Source organism: Benincasa hispida, chromosome 4, assembly GCF_027475165.1.
Source record: "Benincasa hispida cultivar pf3 chromosome 4, pf3_genome.v1.1, whole genome shotgun sequence".
Taxonomy (NCBI): Eukaryota; Viridiplantae; Streptophyta; class Magnoliopsida; order Cucurbitales; family Cucurbitaceae; genus Benincasa; species Benincasa hispida.
Genome location: NC_143481.1, coordinates 70,712,155 through 70,731,737, shown reverse-complemented (window position 1 = coordinate 70,731,737; position 19,583 = coordinate 70,712,155). Strand labels below are relative to the sequence as shown.

Genomic DNA, 19,583 nt, shown 5'->3' with positions numbered 1-19,583 from the left:
AATCTCACCATCCGAGCGGTAGGGAACCAAGCCCCACCTGGGGGCGCAGTGGCAGTAAGCCGAATAAAAATCCCAGAACCGAAACCCTTCTGTGGGGTGCGAGAAGCGAAAGCCCTGGAAAATTTTATCTTCGACCTTGAGCAATACTTCAAGGCGACGAACACAGTGACTGAAGAATCGAAAGTCACAATAGCAACGATGCATCTAGTTGAAGATGCAAAACTGTGGTGGAGATCACGATTTACAGACATACAGGAAGGACGTTGCACTATTGATACTTGGGATAGATTGAAACAAGAACTTCGTTCGCAGTTCTTCCCTGAAAATGTTGAGATCTTGGCTCGACGAAAACTCAGAGAGCTAAAGCAAACAAGTAACATCAGGGACTACGTAAAACAGTTTGCAGGACTCATGTTGGACATACGAGATATGTCCGAAAAAGACAAGGTCTTTTGCTTTGTGGAGGGGCTGAAACCGTGGGCGAAAGCAAAACTATATGAACAGAGAGTACAGAATCTCCCCTCTGCCTATGCGGCAGCTGAACGACTATACGACCTTAGCACTGACTCACAAGATGTGAGGAAGCAATCAACTACCTCAAATGAGGAAAACAGAAACAGCCGTTCCAATCCTCCCAGGCCTGGGGGAGGAGACAAGAACATGGGGGGGGACCGTAAATCATCCCAACCGAGATCAGGAAACAACTGGCGGGGGCCGCCACAACAGCATAACAATTACAATCGCCCCCTTTCTTGTTTCATATGTAGGGGGCCACACAGGGCGCGTGAATGTCCAAATCAAACTGCGTTCAATGCTTTTCAAGCCACATTAGCCTCTACCTCCGGAGACGAGGCCGAACTAGAGGAGACGGTAACCGAGCCAGCGGCAGAAATTGAGAATCCCAGGATTGGGGCAATGAAATTTCTGTCTGCACTCCAGAAGAACATGGGAAAGGCGACGGAGCCACTAGAGAAGGGTCTCATGTATGTGGACGCTTGGGTCAACCAAAGATCGGCCACAACCACTATGGTTGACTCTGGGGCTACCCATAACTTCATGGCGGAAAGGGAAGCTCGCCGCCTGAACTTGAATTGGGAAAGAGATGCAGGAAAGATGAAAGCTGTGAATTCCGCAGCCCTACCGATTTCGGGGATAGCGAAGAGAACTCCGGTAAAGTTAGGAGACTGGAAGGGCCTCGTTGACTTCGTGATTGTCAAGATGGATGATTTTGATGTGGTACTGGGGATGGAATTCCTACTTGAACATAAAGTCATACCAGTGCCCCTCGCCAAATGCTTAGTCATTACCGGATCTACACAGACCGTAGTCCAAGCCAGTATCAAGCGGCCAAATGGAGTGAAAATGATCTCGGCCCTCCAATTGAAGAGGGGCCCGGCCCACAACGAACCCACGTTCATGACCATCCCAGTAGAATCGGTTGAGTCCACTGAAGAGGAGATCCCCCAAGACGATCTATTTGTCTTGGAAGAGTGTCGGGACGTCAGGCCGAAAAGCTTGCCCAAGTCCCTACCCCCACGAAGGGGGATTGACCATGAGGTTGAGTTGTTGCCAGGGGCAAAGCCGCCTGCCAGGAAGGCATGTCAAATGGCCCCGCCCGAATTGGCTGGGCGTCGAAAACAACCAGACGAGTTGTTAGGTATGGCTCAGCTTAGCTTCAATAGCCAGCAGAGTTCTGCGATGGGAAAGGCGGCCCTCGAAGTGCGCGACAGACAGCCACTCAGGCCACACTTGGTGGACCACCCTTATGCAGGCAAAAGTCCTCAGACACATAACTTCACTAAAGAGTGGAGCAAAACCCCTGAGATAGCTCGCGCCTACCTAGAAAGAGCATCAAGGAGAGTGAAGAAATGGGCTGGTAAGAAGCAGAGGGCCCTTGAGTTTCAAGCTGGGGACAAGGTCCTGATCAAGCTACGACCGGGACAGTTTCAGTTCCGAGGCCAGAGAGACCAACGGCTAGTAAGGAAATATGAAGGTCCAGTGGAGGTAATTGAGAAGGTCGGGAGAACCTCATATAGGGTTCAGTTACCCCCATGGATGAAGATTCATTCTGTCATCGGTGTGAACCTCCTGAAGCCCTATCATCCCGAACCCGAGGATGGACAGCGGAACATGCTAAGGCGCCCATCAGTCACGACGAAGAGTTTTGCTGAGAAAGAAGTTGCACAAATCTTGGGTAAACGTACACGCCGTAGTGGAAGACCCAGACGAGAACTGACAGAGTTCTTAGTGAAATGGAAAGATCTCCCCGACGAAGAGATCAGTTGGGAGAGGGCCGAAGACTTGAAGAATGCAGCTCCGGCCATCGCAGGTTTTGAACAAGGTCGGTTGACAGGGACGTCAACCAATTAAGTGGGGGAGAATGTAACGGTCATGCTTGTCCAGGGCCTGTTGCCCATGGCCGCATGCCCAATCCAACCCCCTTCTAGCATATTTTCATGTCCTGTATTGTATTAGTTTAGTTAGCTTGCTTTCTTTACATTTTCATTGTAAGTGACCACTCGCCCTTTTGCATATGCAAGGGGCCAGTTGGCTTTTTGTTCAGAATGCACTATATGGGGATAAGACTAACCATCATTTCCTCATACCCGGAGTAGTACTCTATAAAGCCGTTGTTGTTGCTTATTGCTTTCTAGTCTACTACAATCTTTCTTTCTTTATACACACTCGCAAATCTTCTTACGAAAACCTGTTCTCTAAACCCGTTTTCTAAAACCATTTTCCCTCAAACGGGATTGGAGGTTGCAAGAGGCACTCAGTGTGCCATCGGCCGTCCGTATTCGAGTTGGCTGACTTGTTCGTGAGCGGGAACAAGTGCCGCACAATCGCTAAGAGAAGCTTCCGAAAGAGCGATTGTGACACCATGCAACACCCCCAGGCCATGCCATGCGACACCCCCAGCCAAGCCATGCAACACCCCAGCCAAGCCATGCGACACCCCAGCAAGCCACCGCGACACCTCGGGGGCCGTTTGGGGCACCCAACGAGCTCTGTTTGCAAAACCGTCTGGCACACGCCTTTTTTTCATCGTTTTTCACGCCTGGGTTCGTTTTCGCGCATTTCGATGCCAGAAGGTTCGGGAGCGAAAAGTGGGCCCCAGAGGCCATTTCGGGCACCAAATGAGCTCCGTTCGCAAAACCGTCTGGCACACAACTTTTTACCATCATTCTTAACCCTTGGGTCCGTTTTCGCACTTTTTCGTGACGGAATGTTCGCGCACAACAAAGGGACCCCCGACGCAGCTCGTGGGTTCCCGGAACCCGTTTGGGGCACCAAACGAGCTCCGTTCGCAAAACCGTCTGGCACACGCCTCTTTTTCATCTTTCTTAACCCCTGGGTCCGTTGTTGCGCAATTCCATGCCAGATGGTTCGGGAGCAAAAAGTTGGCCCCAAGGCCCCGGGGGCTGTTTCGGGCACCAAACGAGCTCCGTTCCCAAAACCATCTGGCACACGATTTTTTTTCATCGTTCTTAACCCCTGGGTCTGTTTTTGCAGTTTTTTGTGTCGGAAGGTTCGCGCACAAAAATTGGGTCACTAGGCCATGCCCCGCGACACCCCAGCATGCCATGTGTAACGGTCATGCTTGTCCAGGGCCTGTTGCCCATGGTCACATGCCCAATCCAACCCCCTTCTAGCATACTTTCATATCCTGTATTGTATTAGTTTAGTTAGCTTGCTTTCTTTACATTTTCATTGTAAGTGACCACTCGCACTTTTGCATATGCAAGGGTGCCAGTTGGCTTTTTGTTCAGAATGCACTATATGGGGATAAGACTAACCATCAGTTCCTCATACCCGGAGTAGTACTCTATAAAGTCGTTGTTGTTACTTATTGCTTTCTAGTCTACTACAATCTTTCTTTCTTTATTCACACTCACAAATCTTCTTACGAAAACCTTTTCTCTAAACCCGTTTTCTAAAACTTTTTTCCCTAAAACGGCGGTGGAGGTTGGAAGAGGCACTCGGTGTGCCATCGGCAGTCCGTATTCGAGTTGGCTAGCTTGTTCGTGAGCGGGAACAAGGGCCGCACAATCGCTAAGAGAATCTTTCGAAAGAGCAATTGTGACAGTTGGTATCAGAGCCAGGTTGGCTTATAGAGGGAAGATCAGTGATCATGTCGGCGATGAAGAACCTGAACAAGTCGCATGTGGACAGATTGGTAGAGATGGAAGAACAAATGCTCTACCTGAGAGAGGTCCCAGATAATGTTCGTTTTTTTGAGACTCAGCTACAAGAAGTTGCCGAGAAAGCCGATGGAATTGATGCGTTGGTAGGCCGCCTAGACGAATTACCCGTCAGAGAATTGATGATGAGGGTAGAGACCCTCGAGACCAAAACAGTACGGTTTGGCAGCTTTGAACGAGGCGATAGCTCCTCGGGCTCTGTTGCCCACATAGAGGAGCGTGTCGAAGAGCTGGACAGCTCCCACAAAGCAATACTTCAGATGGTAACCGATTTATCTGAAGACTTTCGATCGGCCCTGGATGTCATCAGAGCCGAGATAGTGGATGTGAGTGCTAGGGTGAATCTCACCATCCGAGCGGTAGGGAACCAAGCCCCACCTGGTGGTACAATGGCAGTGAGCCGAATAAAAATCCAAGAACCGAAACCCTTCTGTAGGGTGCGAGAAGCGAAAGCCCTGGAAAATTTTATCTTCGACCTTGAGCAATACTTCAAGGCGACGAACAATACTTCAAATGTTTAGTCATTAACGGATCTACACCGACCGTAGTCCAAGCTAGTATCAAGCGGCCACATGGAGTGAGAATGATCTCAGCCCTCCAATTGAAGAGGGGCCCGACCCACGATGAACCCACGTTCATGACCATCCCGATAGAATCGGTTGAGTCCACTGAAGAGGAGATCCCCCAAGACGATCTATTTGTCTTTGAAGAGTATCGGGACGTCATGCCGAAAAGCTTGCCCAAATCCCTACCCCCACGTAGGAGGATTGACCATGAGGTTGAGTTGTTGCCAGGGGCAAAGCCGCCTGCCAGGAAGGCATATCAGATGGCCCCGCCAGAATTGGCTGAGCGTCGGAAATAGTCAGACGAGTTGTTAGGTATGGCTCAGCTTAGCTTCAATAGCCAGCAGAATGCCGCGATCGGAAAGACGGCCCTCGAAGTGTGCGACAGACAGCCACTCAGGCCACACTTGGTGGACCACCCTTATGCAGGCAAAAGTCCTCAGGCACATAACTTCACTAAGGAGTGGAGCAAAACCCCTGAGATAGCTCGCGCCTACCTAGAAAGAGCATCAAGGAGGGTGAAGAAATGGGCTGGTAAGAAGCAGAGGGACCTTGAGTTTCAAGCTGGGGACAAGGTCCTGATCAAGCTACGACCGGAACAGTTTCGTTTCCGAGGCCAGAGAGACCAACGACTAGTAAGGAAATATGAAGGTCCAGTGGAGGTAATTGAGAAGGTCGGGAGAACCTCATATAGGGTTCAGTTACCCTCATGGATGAAGATTCATCTTGTCATCTGTGTGAGCCTCCTGAAGCCCTATCATCCCGAACCCGAGGATGGACAGCGGAACATGCTAAGGCGCCCATCGGTCACGATGAAGAGTTTTGCTGAGAAAGAAGTTGCACAAATCTTGGGTAAACGTACGCGCAGTAGTGGAAGACCCAGACGAGAACTGATAGAGTTCTTAGTGAAATGGAAGAATCTCCCCGTCAAAGAGATCAGTTGGGAGCGGGCTGAAGACTTGAAGAATGCAGCTTCGGCCATCGCAGGTTTTGAACAAGGTCGGTTGACGGGGACGTCAACCAATTAAGTGGGGGAGAATGTAACGGTCATGCTTGTCCAGGGCCTGTTGCCCATGGCCGCATGCCCAATCGAACCCCCTTCTAGCTTACTTTCATATCCTGTATTGTAGTAGTTTAGTTAGCTTGCTTTCTTTACATTTTCATTGTTAGTGACCACTCGCCCTTTTGCATGTGCAAGGGTGCCAGTTGGCTTTTTGTTCAGAATGCACTATATGGGGATAAGACTAACCATCATTTCCTCATACCCGGAGTAGTACTCTATAAAGCCTTTCTTGTTGCTTATTGCTTTCTAGTCTACTACAATCTTTCTTTCTTTATACACACTCTCAAATCTTCTTACGAAAACCTTTTCTCTAAACCCGTTTTCTAAAACCATTTTCCCTAAAACGGGATTGGAGGTTGCAAGAGGCACTCGGTGTGCCATCGACAGTCCGTATTCGAGTTGGCTAGCTTGTTCGTGAGCGGGAACAAGTGCCGCACAATCGCTAAGAGAAGCTTCCGAAAGAGCGATTGTGACACCATGCGACACCCCCAGGCAAGCCATGCAACACCCCAGCCATGCCATGCGACACCCCAGCAAGCCACCGCGACACCCCGGGGGCCGTTTGGGGCACCAAGCGAGCTCCGTTCGCAAAACCGTCTGGCACACGTCTTTTCTTCATCGTTTTTAACGCCTGGGTCCGTTTTCGCGCATTTCTGTGCAGGAAGGTTCGGGAGCAAAAAGTGGGCCCCACGGCTCCGGGGGCCGTTTCGGGCACCAAACGAGCTCCGTTCACAAAATCGTCTGGCACACAACTTTTTATCATCATTCTTAACCCTTGAGTCTGTTTTCGCACTTTTTCGTGACGGAATGTTCACGCACGACAAACGGACCCCCAACGCAGCCCGTGGGGTCCCGGGGCCCGTTTGGGGCGCGAAACGAGCTCCGTTAGCAAAACCGTCTGGCACACGCCTCTTTTTCATCGTTCTTAACCCCTCGGTCCGTTTTCGCGCAATTACGTGCCGGAAGGTTCGGGAGCAAAAAGTTGGCCCGGGGGCTGTTTCGGGCACCAAACGAACGCCGTTCCAAAAATCGTCTAGCACACGCCTCTTTTTCATCGTTCTTAACCCCTGGGTCCGTTTTTGCGTTTTATCGTGACGGAAGGTTCGCGCACAAAAATTGGGTCCCTGGACCCTGCCCCCGCGACACCCCAGCATGCCGTGCGACACCCCCAGCCAAGCCATGCAACACCCCAGCCAAGCCATGCGACACCCCAGCAAGCCACCACGACACCCCGGCGGCCATTTAGGGCACCAAACGAGCTCCGTTCGCAAAACCGTCTGGCACACGTCTTTTCTTCATCGTTTTTAACGCCTGGGTCCGTTCGGGGCACCGAACGAGCTCCGTTCGCAAAACCGTCTGGCACACAACTTTTTATCATCATTCTTAACCCTTGGGTCCGTTTTCGCACTTTTTCGTGACGGAATGTTCGCGCAAGACAAACGGACCCCCGACGCAGCCCGTGGGGTCCCGGGGCCCGTTTAGGGCACCAAACGAGCTCCGTTCGCAAAACTGTCTGGCACACGCCTCTTTTTCAACGTTCTTAACCCCTGGGTCCATTTTCGCGCAATTCCGTGTCGGAAGGTTCGGGAGCAAAAAGTTGGCCCCGGGGCTCTGGGGGCTGTTTCGGGCACCAAACGAGCTCCGTTCCCAAAACCGTCTGACACACGCCTCTTTTTCATCGTTCCTAACCCTTGGGTTCGTTTTCGCGCTTTTTCGTGATGGAAGGTTCACGCACAAAAATTGGGTCCCTGGGTCCTGCCCCGCGACACCCCAGCATGCCATGTGTAACGATCATGCTTGTCCAGGGCCTGTTGCCCATGGCCGCATGCCCAATCCAACCCCTTTCTAACATACTTTCATATCCTGTATTGTATTAGCTTAGTTAGCCTGCTTTCTTTACATTTTCATTGTAAGTGACCACTCGCCCTTTTGCATATGCAAGGGCGCCAGTTGGCTTTTTCTTCAGAATGCACTATGTGGGGATAAGACTAACCATCACTTCCTCATACCCGGAGTAGTACTCTATAAAGCCGTTGTTGTTGCTTATTGCTTTCTAGTCTACTACAATCTTTCTTTCTTTATTCACACTCACAAAACTTCTTACGAAAACCTTTTCTCTAAACCCGTTTTCTAAAACCGTTTTCCCTAAAACGGGGGTGGAGGTTGCAAGAGGCACTTGGTGTGCCATCGGTAGTCCGTATTCGAGTTGGCTGGTTGTTCGTGAGTGGGAACATGTGCCGCACAATCGGTAAGAGAAGCTTCCGAAAGAGCGATTGTGACAGTTGGTATCAGAGCCAGATTGGCTTATAGAGGGAAGATCAGTGATCATGTCGGCGACGAAGAACCTGAACAAGTCCCATGTGGACAGATTGGTAGAGATGGAAGAAAAAATGCTCTACCTGAGAGAGGTCCCAGATAATGTCCGTTTCCTTAAGACTCGGCTAAAAGAAGTTGCCGAGAAACCCGATGGAATTGATGCGGTGGTAGGCAACCTAGACGGATTACCCCTCAGAGAATTGATGATGAGGGTAGAGACCCTCGAGACCAAAACAGTACAGTTCGGCAGCTTTGAACGAGGCGATAGCTCCTCGGGCTCTGTTGCCCACATAGAGGAGCGTGTCAAAGAGCTGGACAGCTCCCAAAATGCAATACTTCAGATGGTAACCGATTTATCTGAAGACTTTCGATCGGCCCTGGATGTCGTCAGAGCCGAGATAGCGGATGTGAGTGCTAGGGTGAATCTCACCATCCGAGCGGTAGGGAACCAAGCCCCACCTGGGGGAGCAATGGTAGTGAGCAGAATAAAAATCCCAGAACCGAAACCCTTTTGTGGGGTGCGAGAAGCGAAAGCCCTAGAAAATTTTATCTTCGACCTTGAGCAATACTTCAAGGCGATGAACACAGTGACTGAAGAGTCGAAAGTCACACTAGCAACGATGCATCTAGCTGAAGATGCGAAACTGTGGTGGAGAACACGATTTACAGACATACAGGAGGGACGCTGCACTATTGATACCTGGGATAGATTGAAACAAGAACTTCGTTCGCAGTTCTTCCTTGAAAATGTCGAGATCTTGGCTTGACGAAAACTCCGAGAGGGAGGGACCGTAAATCATCCCAACCGAGATCGGGAAACAACTGGCGGGGGCCGCCACAACAGCATAACAATTACAATCTCCCCCTGTCTTGTTTCATATGTAGAGGGCCACACAGGGCGGGCGAATGTCCAAATCGAACTGCGTTCAATGCTTTTCAAGCAACATTAGCCTCTACCTCCGAAGACAAGGCTGAACTGGAGGAGACGGTAACCGAGCCAGCGGTAGAAATTGAGAATCCCAGGATGGGGGCATTGAAATTCCTATCTGCACTCCAGAAGAATATGGGAAAGGTGACGGAGCCACTAGAGAAAGGTCTCATGTACGTGGACGCTTGGGTCAACCAAAGATCGGCCAAAACCACTATGGTTGACTCTGGGGCTACCCATAACTTTATGGCTGAAACGGAAGCTCGCCGCCTGAACTTGAATTGGGAAAGAGATGCAGGGAAGATGAAAGCTGTGAATTCCGCAGCCCTACCGATTACGGGGATAGCGAAGAGAACTCCGGTGAAGTTAGGAGAATGGAAGGGCTTCGTTGACTTCGTGATTGTCAAGATGGATGATTTCGATGTGGTACTGGGGATGGAATTCCTACTTGAACATAAAGTCATAACAATGCCCCTCGCCAAATGCTTAGTCATTACCGGATCTACACCGACCATAGTCCAAGCCAGTATCAAGCAGCCAAATGGGGTGAGAATGATCTCAGCCCTCCAATTGAAGAGGGGCCTGGCCCACGACGAACCCACGTTCATGGCCATCCCGATAGAATCAGTTGAGTCCACTGAAGAGAAGATCCCCCAAGACGTTCTATTTGTCTTGGAAGAGTATCGGGACGTCATGCCGAAAAGCTTGCCCAAGTCCTTACCCCCACGAAGGAGGATTGACCACGAGATTGAGTTGTTGCCAGGGGCAAAACCGCCTGCCAAGAATGCATATCGGATGGCCCCGCCAGAATTGGCTGAGCTTTGGAAACAGTTAGACGAGTTGTTAGATGCAGGATTTATCAAACCGGCGAAGGCCCCTTACGGAGCCCCAGTACTGTTCCAGAAGAAGAAGGATGGGAGCCTCCGGTTGTGCATCGACTATCGGGCCTTGAATAAGCTCACAGTCCGCAACAAATATCCCCTTCCTATCATTACCGACTTATTTGATCAGCTTCACGGTGCTAAGTATTTCTCGAAGCTGGACCTACGGTCTGGATATTATCAGGTTCGAATTGCTGAAGGAGACGAACCTAAGACGACCTGTGTCACGAGATATGGAGCCTTCGAATTCCTCGTGATGCCCTTTGGCCTCACCAATGCTCCAGCAATGTTCTGTACCTTAATGAACCAAGTGTTTCACGAATACCTCGAAAAATTCGTCGTAGTGTATCTTGATGACATTGTGGTCTATAGTGCCTCGCTGGAGGACCATCGACATCACCTCCAACTAGTCTTTGAAAAGCTGAGGAGAAATCAGTTGTATGTAAGGAGAGAGAAGTGCTCCTTTGCTCAAGAGCACTTAAATTTCCTCGGCCACATGATTGAGTGTGGTCGGATTGGTATGGAAGAGGGCAAGGTGGTCGCGATTTGAGACTAGAGGGCACCATCATCGGTGACCAAACTACGATCCTTCCTCGGACTAGCCAACTACTATAGGCGGTTCGTAGAAGGATTCTCGAGAAGAACAGGGCTATTAACTGAACTGTTGAAGAAGGATAGCCAATGGAGCTGGACTCCTGAATGTCAAGCCGCCTTTGAGGGCTTAAAGAAAGTGATGATTGAGGGGCCGGTCCTCGGAATTTCCGACGTGACCAAGCCATTTGAAGTAGAGACTGATGCTTCTGACTTCGCGTTGGGCGGTGTTCTCCTCCAAGACGGACACACCATCGCGTATGAGAGTAGGAAACTAAATGAGGCCGAACGGAGGTATGCCGCCTCCGAGAAAGAGATGTTAGCAGTAGTTCACTGCTTGAGGGCCTGGAGAGAGTATGTTTTGGGGGCCAAGTTCGTGGTCAAGACCGACAACAACTCCATTTGTCACTTCTTCAACCAACCGAAGTTGTCGTCGAAACAGGCACGGTAGCAGGAGTGTCTAGCAGAGTTCGACTTCCAATTCGAACATAGACCGGGGAAAAGTAACCAAGCGGCTGATGCTCTCAGCCGAAAGAGCGAACTTGTGGCCCTGTGCATGTTCGCCCGCCTACAAGCAAGTACGTTGAGTGCAACAGTACAAGAAACTGTCAAAACTCACTTGAAAAATGACACAGCGGCGCAGGCCATCCTACAGTTGGCTAGAGAGGGGAAGACACGCCAGTTCTGGATGGAAGATGATCTACTATACACCAAAGGCGATCGCCTCTACATCCCCAGATCCGGGGAGTTACGAAGGTCGCTGATGAAGGAGTGTCACGAAACACTGTGGGCAGGACACAATGGTTGGCAGAGGACTTATGCCCTTCTGAAGCAAGGCTACTATTGGCCAAGTCTTCGAGACGATGTCATGCAATTTACCAAGACTTGCCTTGTCTGCCAACAAGATAAGGTCGAAAGGGCGAAATTAGCGGGTCTGCTGGAACCCCTACCTGTGCCCTCGAAACCATGGAGAGTGTGTCTCTCGACTTCATCACCCATTTGGCCAAGGTGGGTGAGTTTGAATCGATCCTTGTTATCATCGATCGGTTCTCGAAATATGCCACTTTCGTCCCAACGCCGAAAATGTGCACAGCCGTGATGACTGCTCAGCTGTTCTTCAAACACATCGTGAAATTATGGGGTGTCCCCGTGAGCATTGTTAGCGATCGGGACGGAAGATTCACTGGGACATTCTGGACAGAATTGTTCAAAATATTGGGATCAACACTGAATATCTTCTCTAGCTATCATCCCCAAACTGACGGCCAGACGGAACGCTTCAACAGTATGCTCGAGGAATATCTGCGTCACTTTATCGACGCTAGGCAGAAGAACTGGGTCCAGTTGTTAGATATGGCTCAGTTCAACTTCAATAACCAGCAGAGTTCCGCGACCGAAAAAACGCCCTTCGAACTGGTGTGCGGCAGACAGCCCACTCATGCCACACTTGGTGGACCACCCTTATGCAGGCAAAAGTCCTTAGGCACATAACTTCACTAAAGAGTGGAGCAAAACCTCTGAGATAGCTCGCGCCTACCTAGAAAGAGCATCGAGGAGGATGAAGAAGTGGGCTGATAAGAAGCGGAGGGCCCTTGAGTTTCAAGTTGGGGACAAGGTCTTGATCAAGCTAAGAACGGAACAGTTTCGTTTCCGAGGCCAGAGAGACCAACGGCTAGTAAGGAAATATGAAGGTCCAGTGGAGGTAATTGAGAAGGTCGGGAGAACCTCATATAGGGTTCAGTTACCCTCATGGATGAAGATTCATCCTGTCATCCATGTGAGTATCCTGAAGCCCTATCATCCCGATCCCGAGGATGAACAGCGAAACATGCTAAGGCGCCCACCGGTCACGATGAAGAGTTCTACTGAGAAAGAAGTTGCACAAATCCTAGATAAATGTACGCGCCGTATTGGAAGACCAAGACAAGAACTGACAGAGTTCTTAGTGAAATGGAAGGATCTCCCCGACGAAGAGATCAGTTCGAAGCAGGCCGAAGATTTGAAGAATGCAGCTTCAGCCATCGCAGGTTTTGAACAAGGTCGGTTGACGGGGACGTCAACCAATTAACTGGGGGAGAATGTAACGGTCATGCTTGTCTAGGGCCTGTTGCCCATGGCCGCATGCCCAATCCAACCCCCTTCTAGCATACTTTCAAATCCTGTATTGTATTAGCTTAGTTAGCTTGCTTTTTTTACATTTTCATTGTAAGTGACCACTCGCCATTTTGCATATGCAAGGGCGCCAGTTGGCTTTTTGTTCAGAATGCACTATATGGGGATAAGACTAACCATCACTTCCTCATACCAGGAGTAGTAATACATAAAGCCGTTGTTGTTGCTTATTGCTTTCTAGTCTTCTACAATCTTTCTTTCTTTATTCACACTCAGAAAACTTCTTACGAAAACCTTTTCTTTAAACCCGTTTTCTAAAACCGTTTTCCCTAAAACGGGGGTGGAGGTTGCAAGAGGCACTCGGTGTGCCATCGGCAGTCCGTATTCGAGTTGGCTGGCTTGTTCGTGAGCGGGAACAAGTGTCGCACAATCGCTAAGAGAAGCTTCCGAAAGAGCGATTGTGACACCATGCGACACCCCCAGGCCATGCCATGCGACACCGCCAGCCAAGCCATGCAACACCCCAGCCAAGCCATGCGACACCCCAACAAGCCACCGCGACACCCCGGGGGCCGTTTTGGGCACCAAACAAGCTCCATTCGCAAAACCGTCTGGCACACGCCTTTTCTTCATTGTTTTTAACACCTAAATCCGTTTTTGCGCATTTCCGTGCCAAACGGTTTGGGAGCAAAAAGTGGGCCCCACGGCCCCGGGGGCTGTTTCAGGCACCAAACGAGCTTCGTTCGCAAAACCGTCTGGCACACAACTTTTTATCATCATTGTTAACCCTTGGGTCCGTTTTCGCACTTTTTCGTGACGGAATGTTCGCGCACGACAAACGGACCCCCGACGCAGCCCGTGGGGTCCCGGGGCCCGTTTGGGGCACCAAACGAGCTTCGTTCGCAAAACCGTCTGGCACACGCCTCTTTTTTCATCGTTCTTAACCCCAGGGTCCATTTTCGCGCAATTCCGTGCCGGAAGGTTCGGGAGCAAAAAGTTGGCCCCGGGGCCCCGGAGGCTGTTTCGGGTACCAAACGAGCTCCGTTCCTAAAACCGTCTGGCACACGCCTCTTTTTCATCATTCTTAACCCCTGGGTCCGTTTTCACGCTTTTTCGTGACGGAAGGTTCGCGCACAAAAAATTGGGTCCCTGGGCCCTGCCCTGCGACACCCCAGCATGCCATGCGACACCCCCAGGCCATGCCATGTGTCACAATCGCTCTTTCGGAAGCTTCTCTTAGCGATTTTGCGGCACTTGTTCCCGCTCACGAACAAGCCAGCCAACTCGAATACGGACTGCTGATGGCACACCGAGTGCCTCTTGCAACCTCCACCCCCGTTTTCGGGAAAACGGTTTTAGAAAACGGGTTTAGAGAAAAGGTTTTCGTAAGAAGATTTGTGAGTGTGAATAAAGAAAGAAAGATTGTAGTAGACTAGAAAGCAATAAGCAACAACAACGGCTTTATAGAGTACTACTCCGGGTATGAGGAAGTGATGGTTAGTCTTATCCCCATATAGTGCATTCTGAACAAAAAGCCAACTGGCGCCCTTGCATATGCAAAAGGGCGAGTGGTCACTTACAATGAAAATGTAAAGAAAGCAAGCTAACTAAACTAATACAATACAGGATATGAAAGTATGCTAGAAGGGGGTTGGATTGGGCATGCGGCCATGGGCAACAGGCCCTGGACAAGCATGACCGTTACATTCTCCCCCACTTAATTGGTTGACGTCCCCGTCAACCGACCTTGTTCAAAACCTGCGATGGCTGGAGCTGCATTCTTCAAGTCTTCGGCCCGCTCCCAACTGATCTCTTCGTCGGGGAGATCCTTCCATTTCACTAAGAACTCTGTCAGTTCTCGTCTGGGTCTTCCAATACGGCGCGTACGTTTATCCAGGATTTGTGCAACTTCTTTCTCAGCAGAACTCTTCATCGTTACCGGTGGGCGCTTAGCATGTTTCTCTGTTCATCCTCGAGATCGGGATGATAGGGCTTCAGGATACTCACATGGATGACAGGATGAATCTTCATCCATGAGGGTAACTGAACCCTATATGAGGTTCTCCCGACCTTCTCAATTACCTCCACTGGACCTTCATATTTCTTTACTAGCCGTTGCTCCCCCAGGTAGGGCTTGGTTCCCTACCGCTCGGATGGTGAGATTCACCCTAGCACTCAATCCGCTATCTCGGCTCTGACGACATCCAGGGCCGATCGAAAGTCTTTAGATAAATCGGTTACCATCTGAAGTATTGCTTTTTGGGAGCTGTCCAGCTCTTCTACACGCTCCTCTATGTGGGCAACAGAGCCCGAGGAGCTATCGCCTCGTTCAAAGCTGCCGGACCATACTATTTTGGTCTCGAGGGTCTCTACCCTCATCATCAATTCTCTGACGGGTAATCCGTTTAGGCGACCTACCACTGCATCAATTCCATCGGCTTTCTCGGCAACTTCTTGTAGTCGAGTCTCAAGGTAACAAACATTATCTGGGACCTCTCTCAGGTAGAGCATTTGTTCTTCCATCTCTACCAATCTGTCCATATGGGACTTGTTCAGGTTCTTCATCGCCGACATGATCACTGATCTTCCCTCTATAAGCCAACCTGGCTCTGATACCAACTGTCACAATCGCTCTTTCGGAAGCTTCTCTTAGCAATTGTGCGGCACTTGTTCCCGCTCACGAACAAGCCAGCCAACTCGAATACGGACTGCCGATGGCACACCGAGTGCCTCTTGCAACCTCCACCCCCGTTTTCGGGAAAACGGTTTTAGAAAACGGGTTTAGAGAAAAGATTTTTGTAAGAAGATTTGTGAGTGTGAATAAAGAAAGAAAGATTGTAGTAGACTAGAAAGCAATAAGCAACAACAACGACTTTATAGAGTACTACTCCGGGTATGAGGAAGTGATGGTTAGTCTTATCCCCATATAGTGCATTCTGAACAAAAAGTCAACTGGCGCCCTTGCATATGCAAAAGGGCGAGTGGTCACTTACAATGAAAATGTAAAGAAAGCAAGCTAACTAAACTAATACAATACAGGATATGAAAGTATGCTAGAAGGGGGTTGGATTGGGCATGCGGCCATGGACAACAGGCCCTGGACAAGCATGACCGTTACACCATGCGACACCCCCAGCCATGCCATGCGACACCCCCAGCCAAGCCATGCAACACCCCAGCCAAGCCATGCGACACCCCAGCAAGCCACCGCGACACCCCGGGGGCCGTTTGGGGCACCAAACGAGCTCTGTTCGCAAAACCGTCTGGCACACGCTTTTTTTCATCGTTTTTAACGCCTGGGTCCGTTTTCGCGCATTTTTGTGCCGAAAGGTTCGGGAGCGAGAAGTGGGCCCCACGGCCCCGGGGGCCGTTTCGGGCACCAAACGAGCCCCGTTCGCAAAACCGTCTAGCACACAACTTTTTATCATCATTCTTAACCCTTGGGTTCGTTTTCGCACTTTTTTGTGACGGAATGTTCGCGCACGACAAACGGACCCCCGACGTAGCCGGTGGGGTCCCGGGGCCCGTTTGGGGCACCAAACGAGCTCCGTTCGCAAAACCGTCTGGCACACGCCTCTTTTTTATCGTTCTTAACCCCTGGGTTCGTTTTCGCGCAATTCCGTGCCGGAAGGTTCGGGAGCAAAAAGTTGGTCTCGGGGCCCCGGGGGCCGTTTTGGGCACCAAACGAGCTCTGTTCCCAAAACCGTCTGGCACACGGCTTTTTTTCATTGTTCTTTCTACTTGTCGAAACGTGCTCAAATTCAAATTTGGATGAAGTATGGTTCAAAAGGTTATTATGAATTCTGGAAAGGAGTTTTGTACCTTTGTGGACCATCTTTGGCACAAAAGGTCAAAAGAGAGTCCAAGAAAAACGAACTTTGAATTTCAAGTTTTCAAAATGTGGTCCTTGATTTGATTTTAGGTTGGTTAGAACAATACTCATCTAAATTATTTTCAAGTTAACATAAACCTATTGCTTCAAGTTGATTAATACGATATTAAATGTCACATATCAAATGTCAATCAAAAGCGATAATTATAAAATTCTCAAGCGTCCAATAATATAATCATAAACATTCAATAACATAATCGAATTTAATAATTACAATAAACTAGTTCGAAAAATCACAAATACATCAAATAGGTAGAAAAATCCCAAAATCCAAGCTAGAAATGATATACATGGCTTATATAAACTGCCAAAGTGCTAGTAACAGACATATTACATTAGTTTCCACAAGCAACAGAATAAGTAGACATTTAGGAAAAACAAGCACAATTTGGACAATTTTGTTTTAATATCTAAAAACAAAAATGATTGGTATCTTTACATTCAGCCTTCCAATTTAAACAATAAAAAAAGTCAACAATAGTTTCTCATAAAAAGTAGTACATAATTTCCTAGTTTGAACTTTCTCGAAGTCCTTTTATCAAACAAAAGCTAAGTAAAACCGTGATACAAAAAAAAAAAAAAAAAAAAAAAATGGACACTATAGAACGTTATTGCAACGAAATAAAGAGAATTTTGTTAAAAGGAACTAGCCAAGTTTCAATTTGATCATCAAAATCATCTTAAAAAAAGCTTCTAGAAAGTGTCCAACAATTGTCTTCATAAGACAAACTCAATACAGTAAAGTTTGTTATTTACCCAACATAACGAACTCAACTGATTTTTTAGGGTATTTTAAAGAATAGATAGAAAATATAATGCTTTCCTTCTAACCAAACATCTTCAAAATAATCATAGCACAACTTAGAGAGGCAAATAGATTGCACAAAAAATTGTAGGGACATTCATTAAACATAAGGCTCCTTCTAAGAATATATATACAATTATGATTGAAAGAATGAATGGAGAAAAACTAAAAGAATTATCTGATTAATGCAAATAGACATCTCAATTTTGATAAAAGAAAATCTTAATCAAGCCCACAACCATGGTACGTCTCAAATATAAGGTTAATTGAACATGATAATAAGGATAATTAATCATGAAATCCACGAATTCTTTGATTTTTCATAAAATATTGTTACAACGATTGCTTGAAACCATCCATGCATTTGATGGAAATGAAAATGAACGTAAACAACTTACCTATCAAAATTAAACTAAAATGTCCCAACTCTAAAATAAAGCAACAAAACTTCACTTCACTTCAAATCTTATAAACAAAATAAAAATTAAACTCACCAAGTTAACACAAACAATTGAACTCATCAACACTTCACTTACATACCAATTAATCTTACCTAATAAACCTGAACACAAACTAAACTCATCAAAAACACACACAAAAAAAAAAAAAAAAAAAAAAAAGTTAAAAACATACCAAAACTTAGAAACACAACTAAACATAGAATGAACCCAACAACTGAACTTTTTAAAACATAAGTAAGAACCAACCTTCATTTTGAATACCCTACTCTACTGAACCTCAAAGCATTGCAAGAAAATCATCTCGACATCAAAGTCTCTCAATAAAATTGAGAAATTAAAGCTTCTAGATGCAAAATCACAAACCAATAATGCCGAAAACCTATTCTTTTCAACATATTTAAAATATTAAAATTTCAAATATCAACATCTTATTTTTTCAATGATGAAGTGCAAAACAACTACCCAAAATAAAAATTAAGAGCCTATTAATACTAATTATTTCCTTTCCTTTATATACTTTCTTTTCATCACAATTTAATAAAATAACAAATAAAAAAGAGCTCTTTTTACTTACTAGGTTGATAAGAGCCTCTTTAGCTGGATCATATTAAAAAATAAGGGGAAAAAGATTCTCTACCTCATACAGTACTGTCATATTGGAAGTGACATCTTGGCATAAAAGATCTATAAAAGCATTATGACTACAAACTCAAATAAGGGGAGACCTCAAACCAATCTGTAAACTAAAGTTTGTTTCTTTTTTTAAATAATTTATTTTTATATGATTAATAATTGTACATTTTCAAATAAATGGGTATTAAATGGGTTTGAATGTGAAAAATTAAGAAATGACTTATCAATTATACTTACAATAGCATAACTAACTTATAACTTAATATATATATATATTTTGCCAAACAACACAACTCCACAGTGCGTATAAAATATTTAGTACGTTAGATTTATTATGTTAAAATATGAAATGAAGAAATTTGAGGTAGAAAAGAAAATTTAAAAATAAAACATGCAAAGTTATTTAACTTTCATAATTGATTATAATTGAAGATGATTCATAAATTTTATTTTGAACTTTCTTATTTAATTTTTCTATAAAATAAAAACCTTCATTAATTATAATTAAAAGTGATCGAGGCATAACCTAACATTTATTTTTAGAATAATTTAAGATTTTTTGTATTCAAATTTATAAATGTATCTAAATTGTTGGTTTTAACTTGTTTAAGATTTTTTCCTTCAATTTTCAAATTATGTACACAAACACAAACAATATTATTTTAAAATTTATGAATGCATTTCATGGTATATATTCAAAGAACATGTATTTCAAGGTATATTCAAATTAAAAAATAAATAGAGACAAAATATTAATCTTGATATTCTATAAAGTTTTTTCCTATGAATTTCTCAATTTATTATTCTTCATATATATATATATATATATATATATAGCTTTATGAATGCATTTCATGGTATATATTCACAGAACGTGAGGTAATTGATGGTGAATGCATGCATGCTTGACACATGACAATTGAAGGAAATGATAATTGTATGGAATAGAAATTATGAAAGAAGAATATCTAGGTATTGAGATTATGTTTAATATAATGGAATTGTGGGAAATGATGAAGAAAACTCATGGAAAACTAAAGTTGTTGCTGAAAATATAAAAATTGTTAAAAATTATTAATATAAATAAAATAGTTATTAAAAATATAAATATGTTAGGAACTTACTTGGTTTTGGAA

General features: G+C 46.3%; 1 protein-coding gene across 1 annotated transcript in view; it reads left to right on the top strand.

The window, feature by feature from the left end:
* Positions 1-5,064, top strand: part of LOC150036929 (uncharacterized) — a 10,008-nt gene extending 4,944 nt beyond the window's left edge. The window contains exon 2 of the mRNA XM_090313276.1: positions 4,697-5,064. Within this exon, the coding sequence (XP_090169402.1) occupies positions 4,697-5,064 (368 nt within the window). The remainder of the gene's footprint in view (positions 1-4,696) is intronic.
* The last annotated feature ends 14,519 nt before the right edge of the window (positions 5,065-19,583 follow it).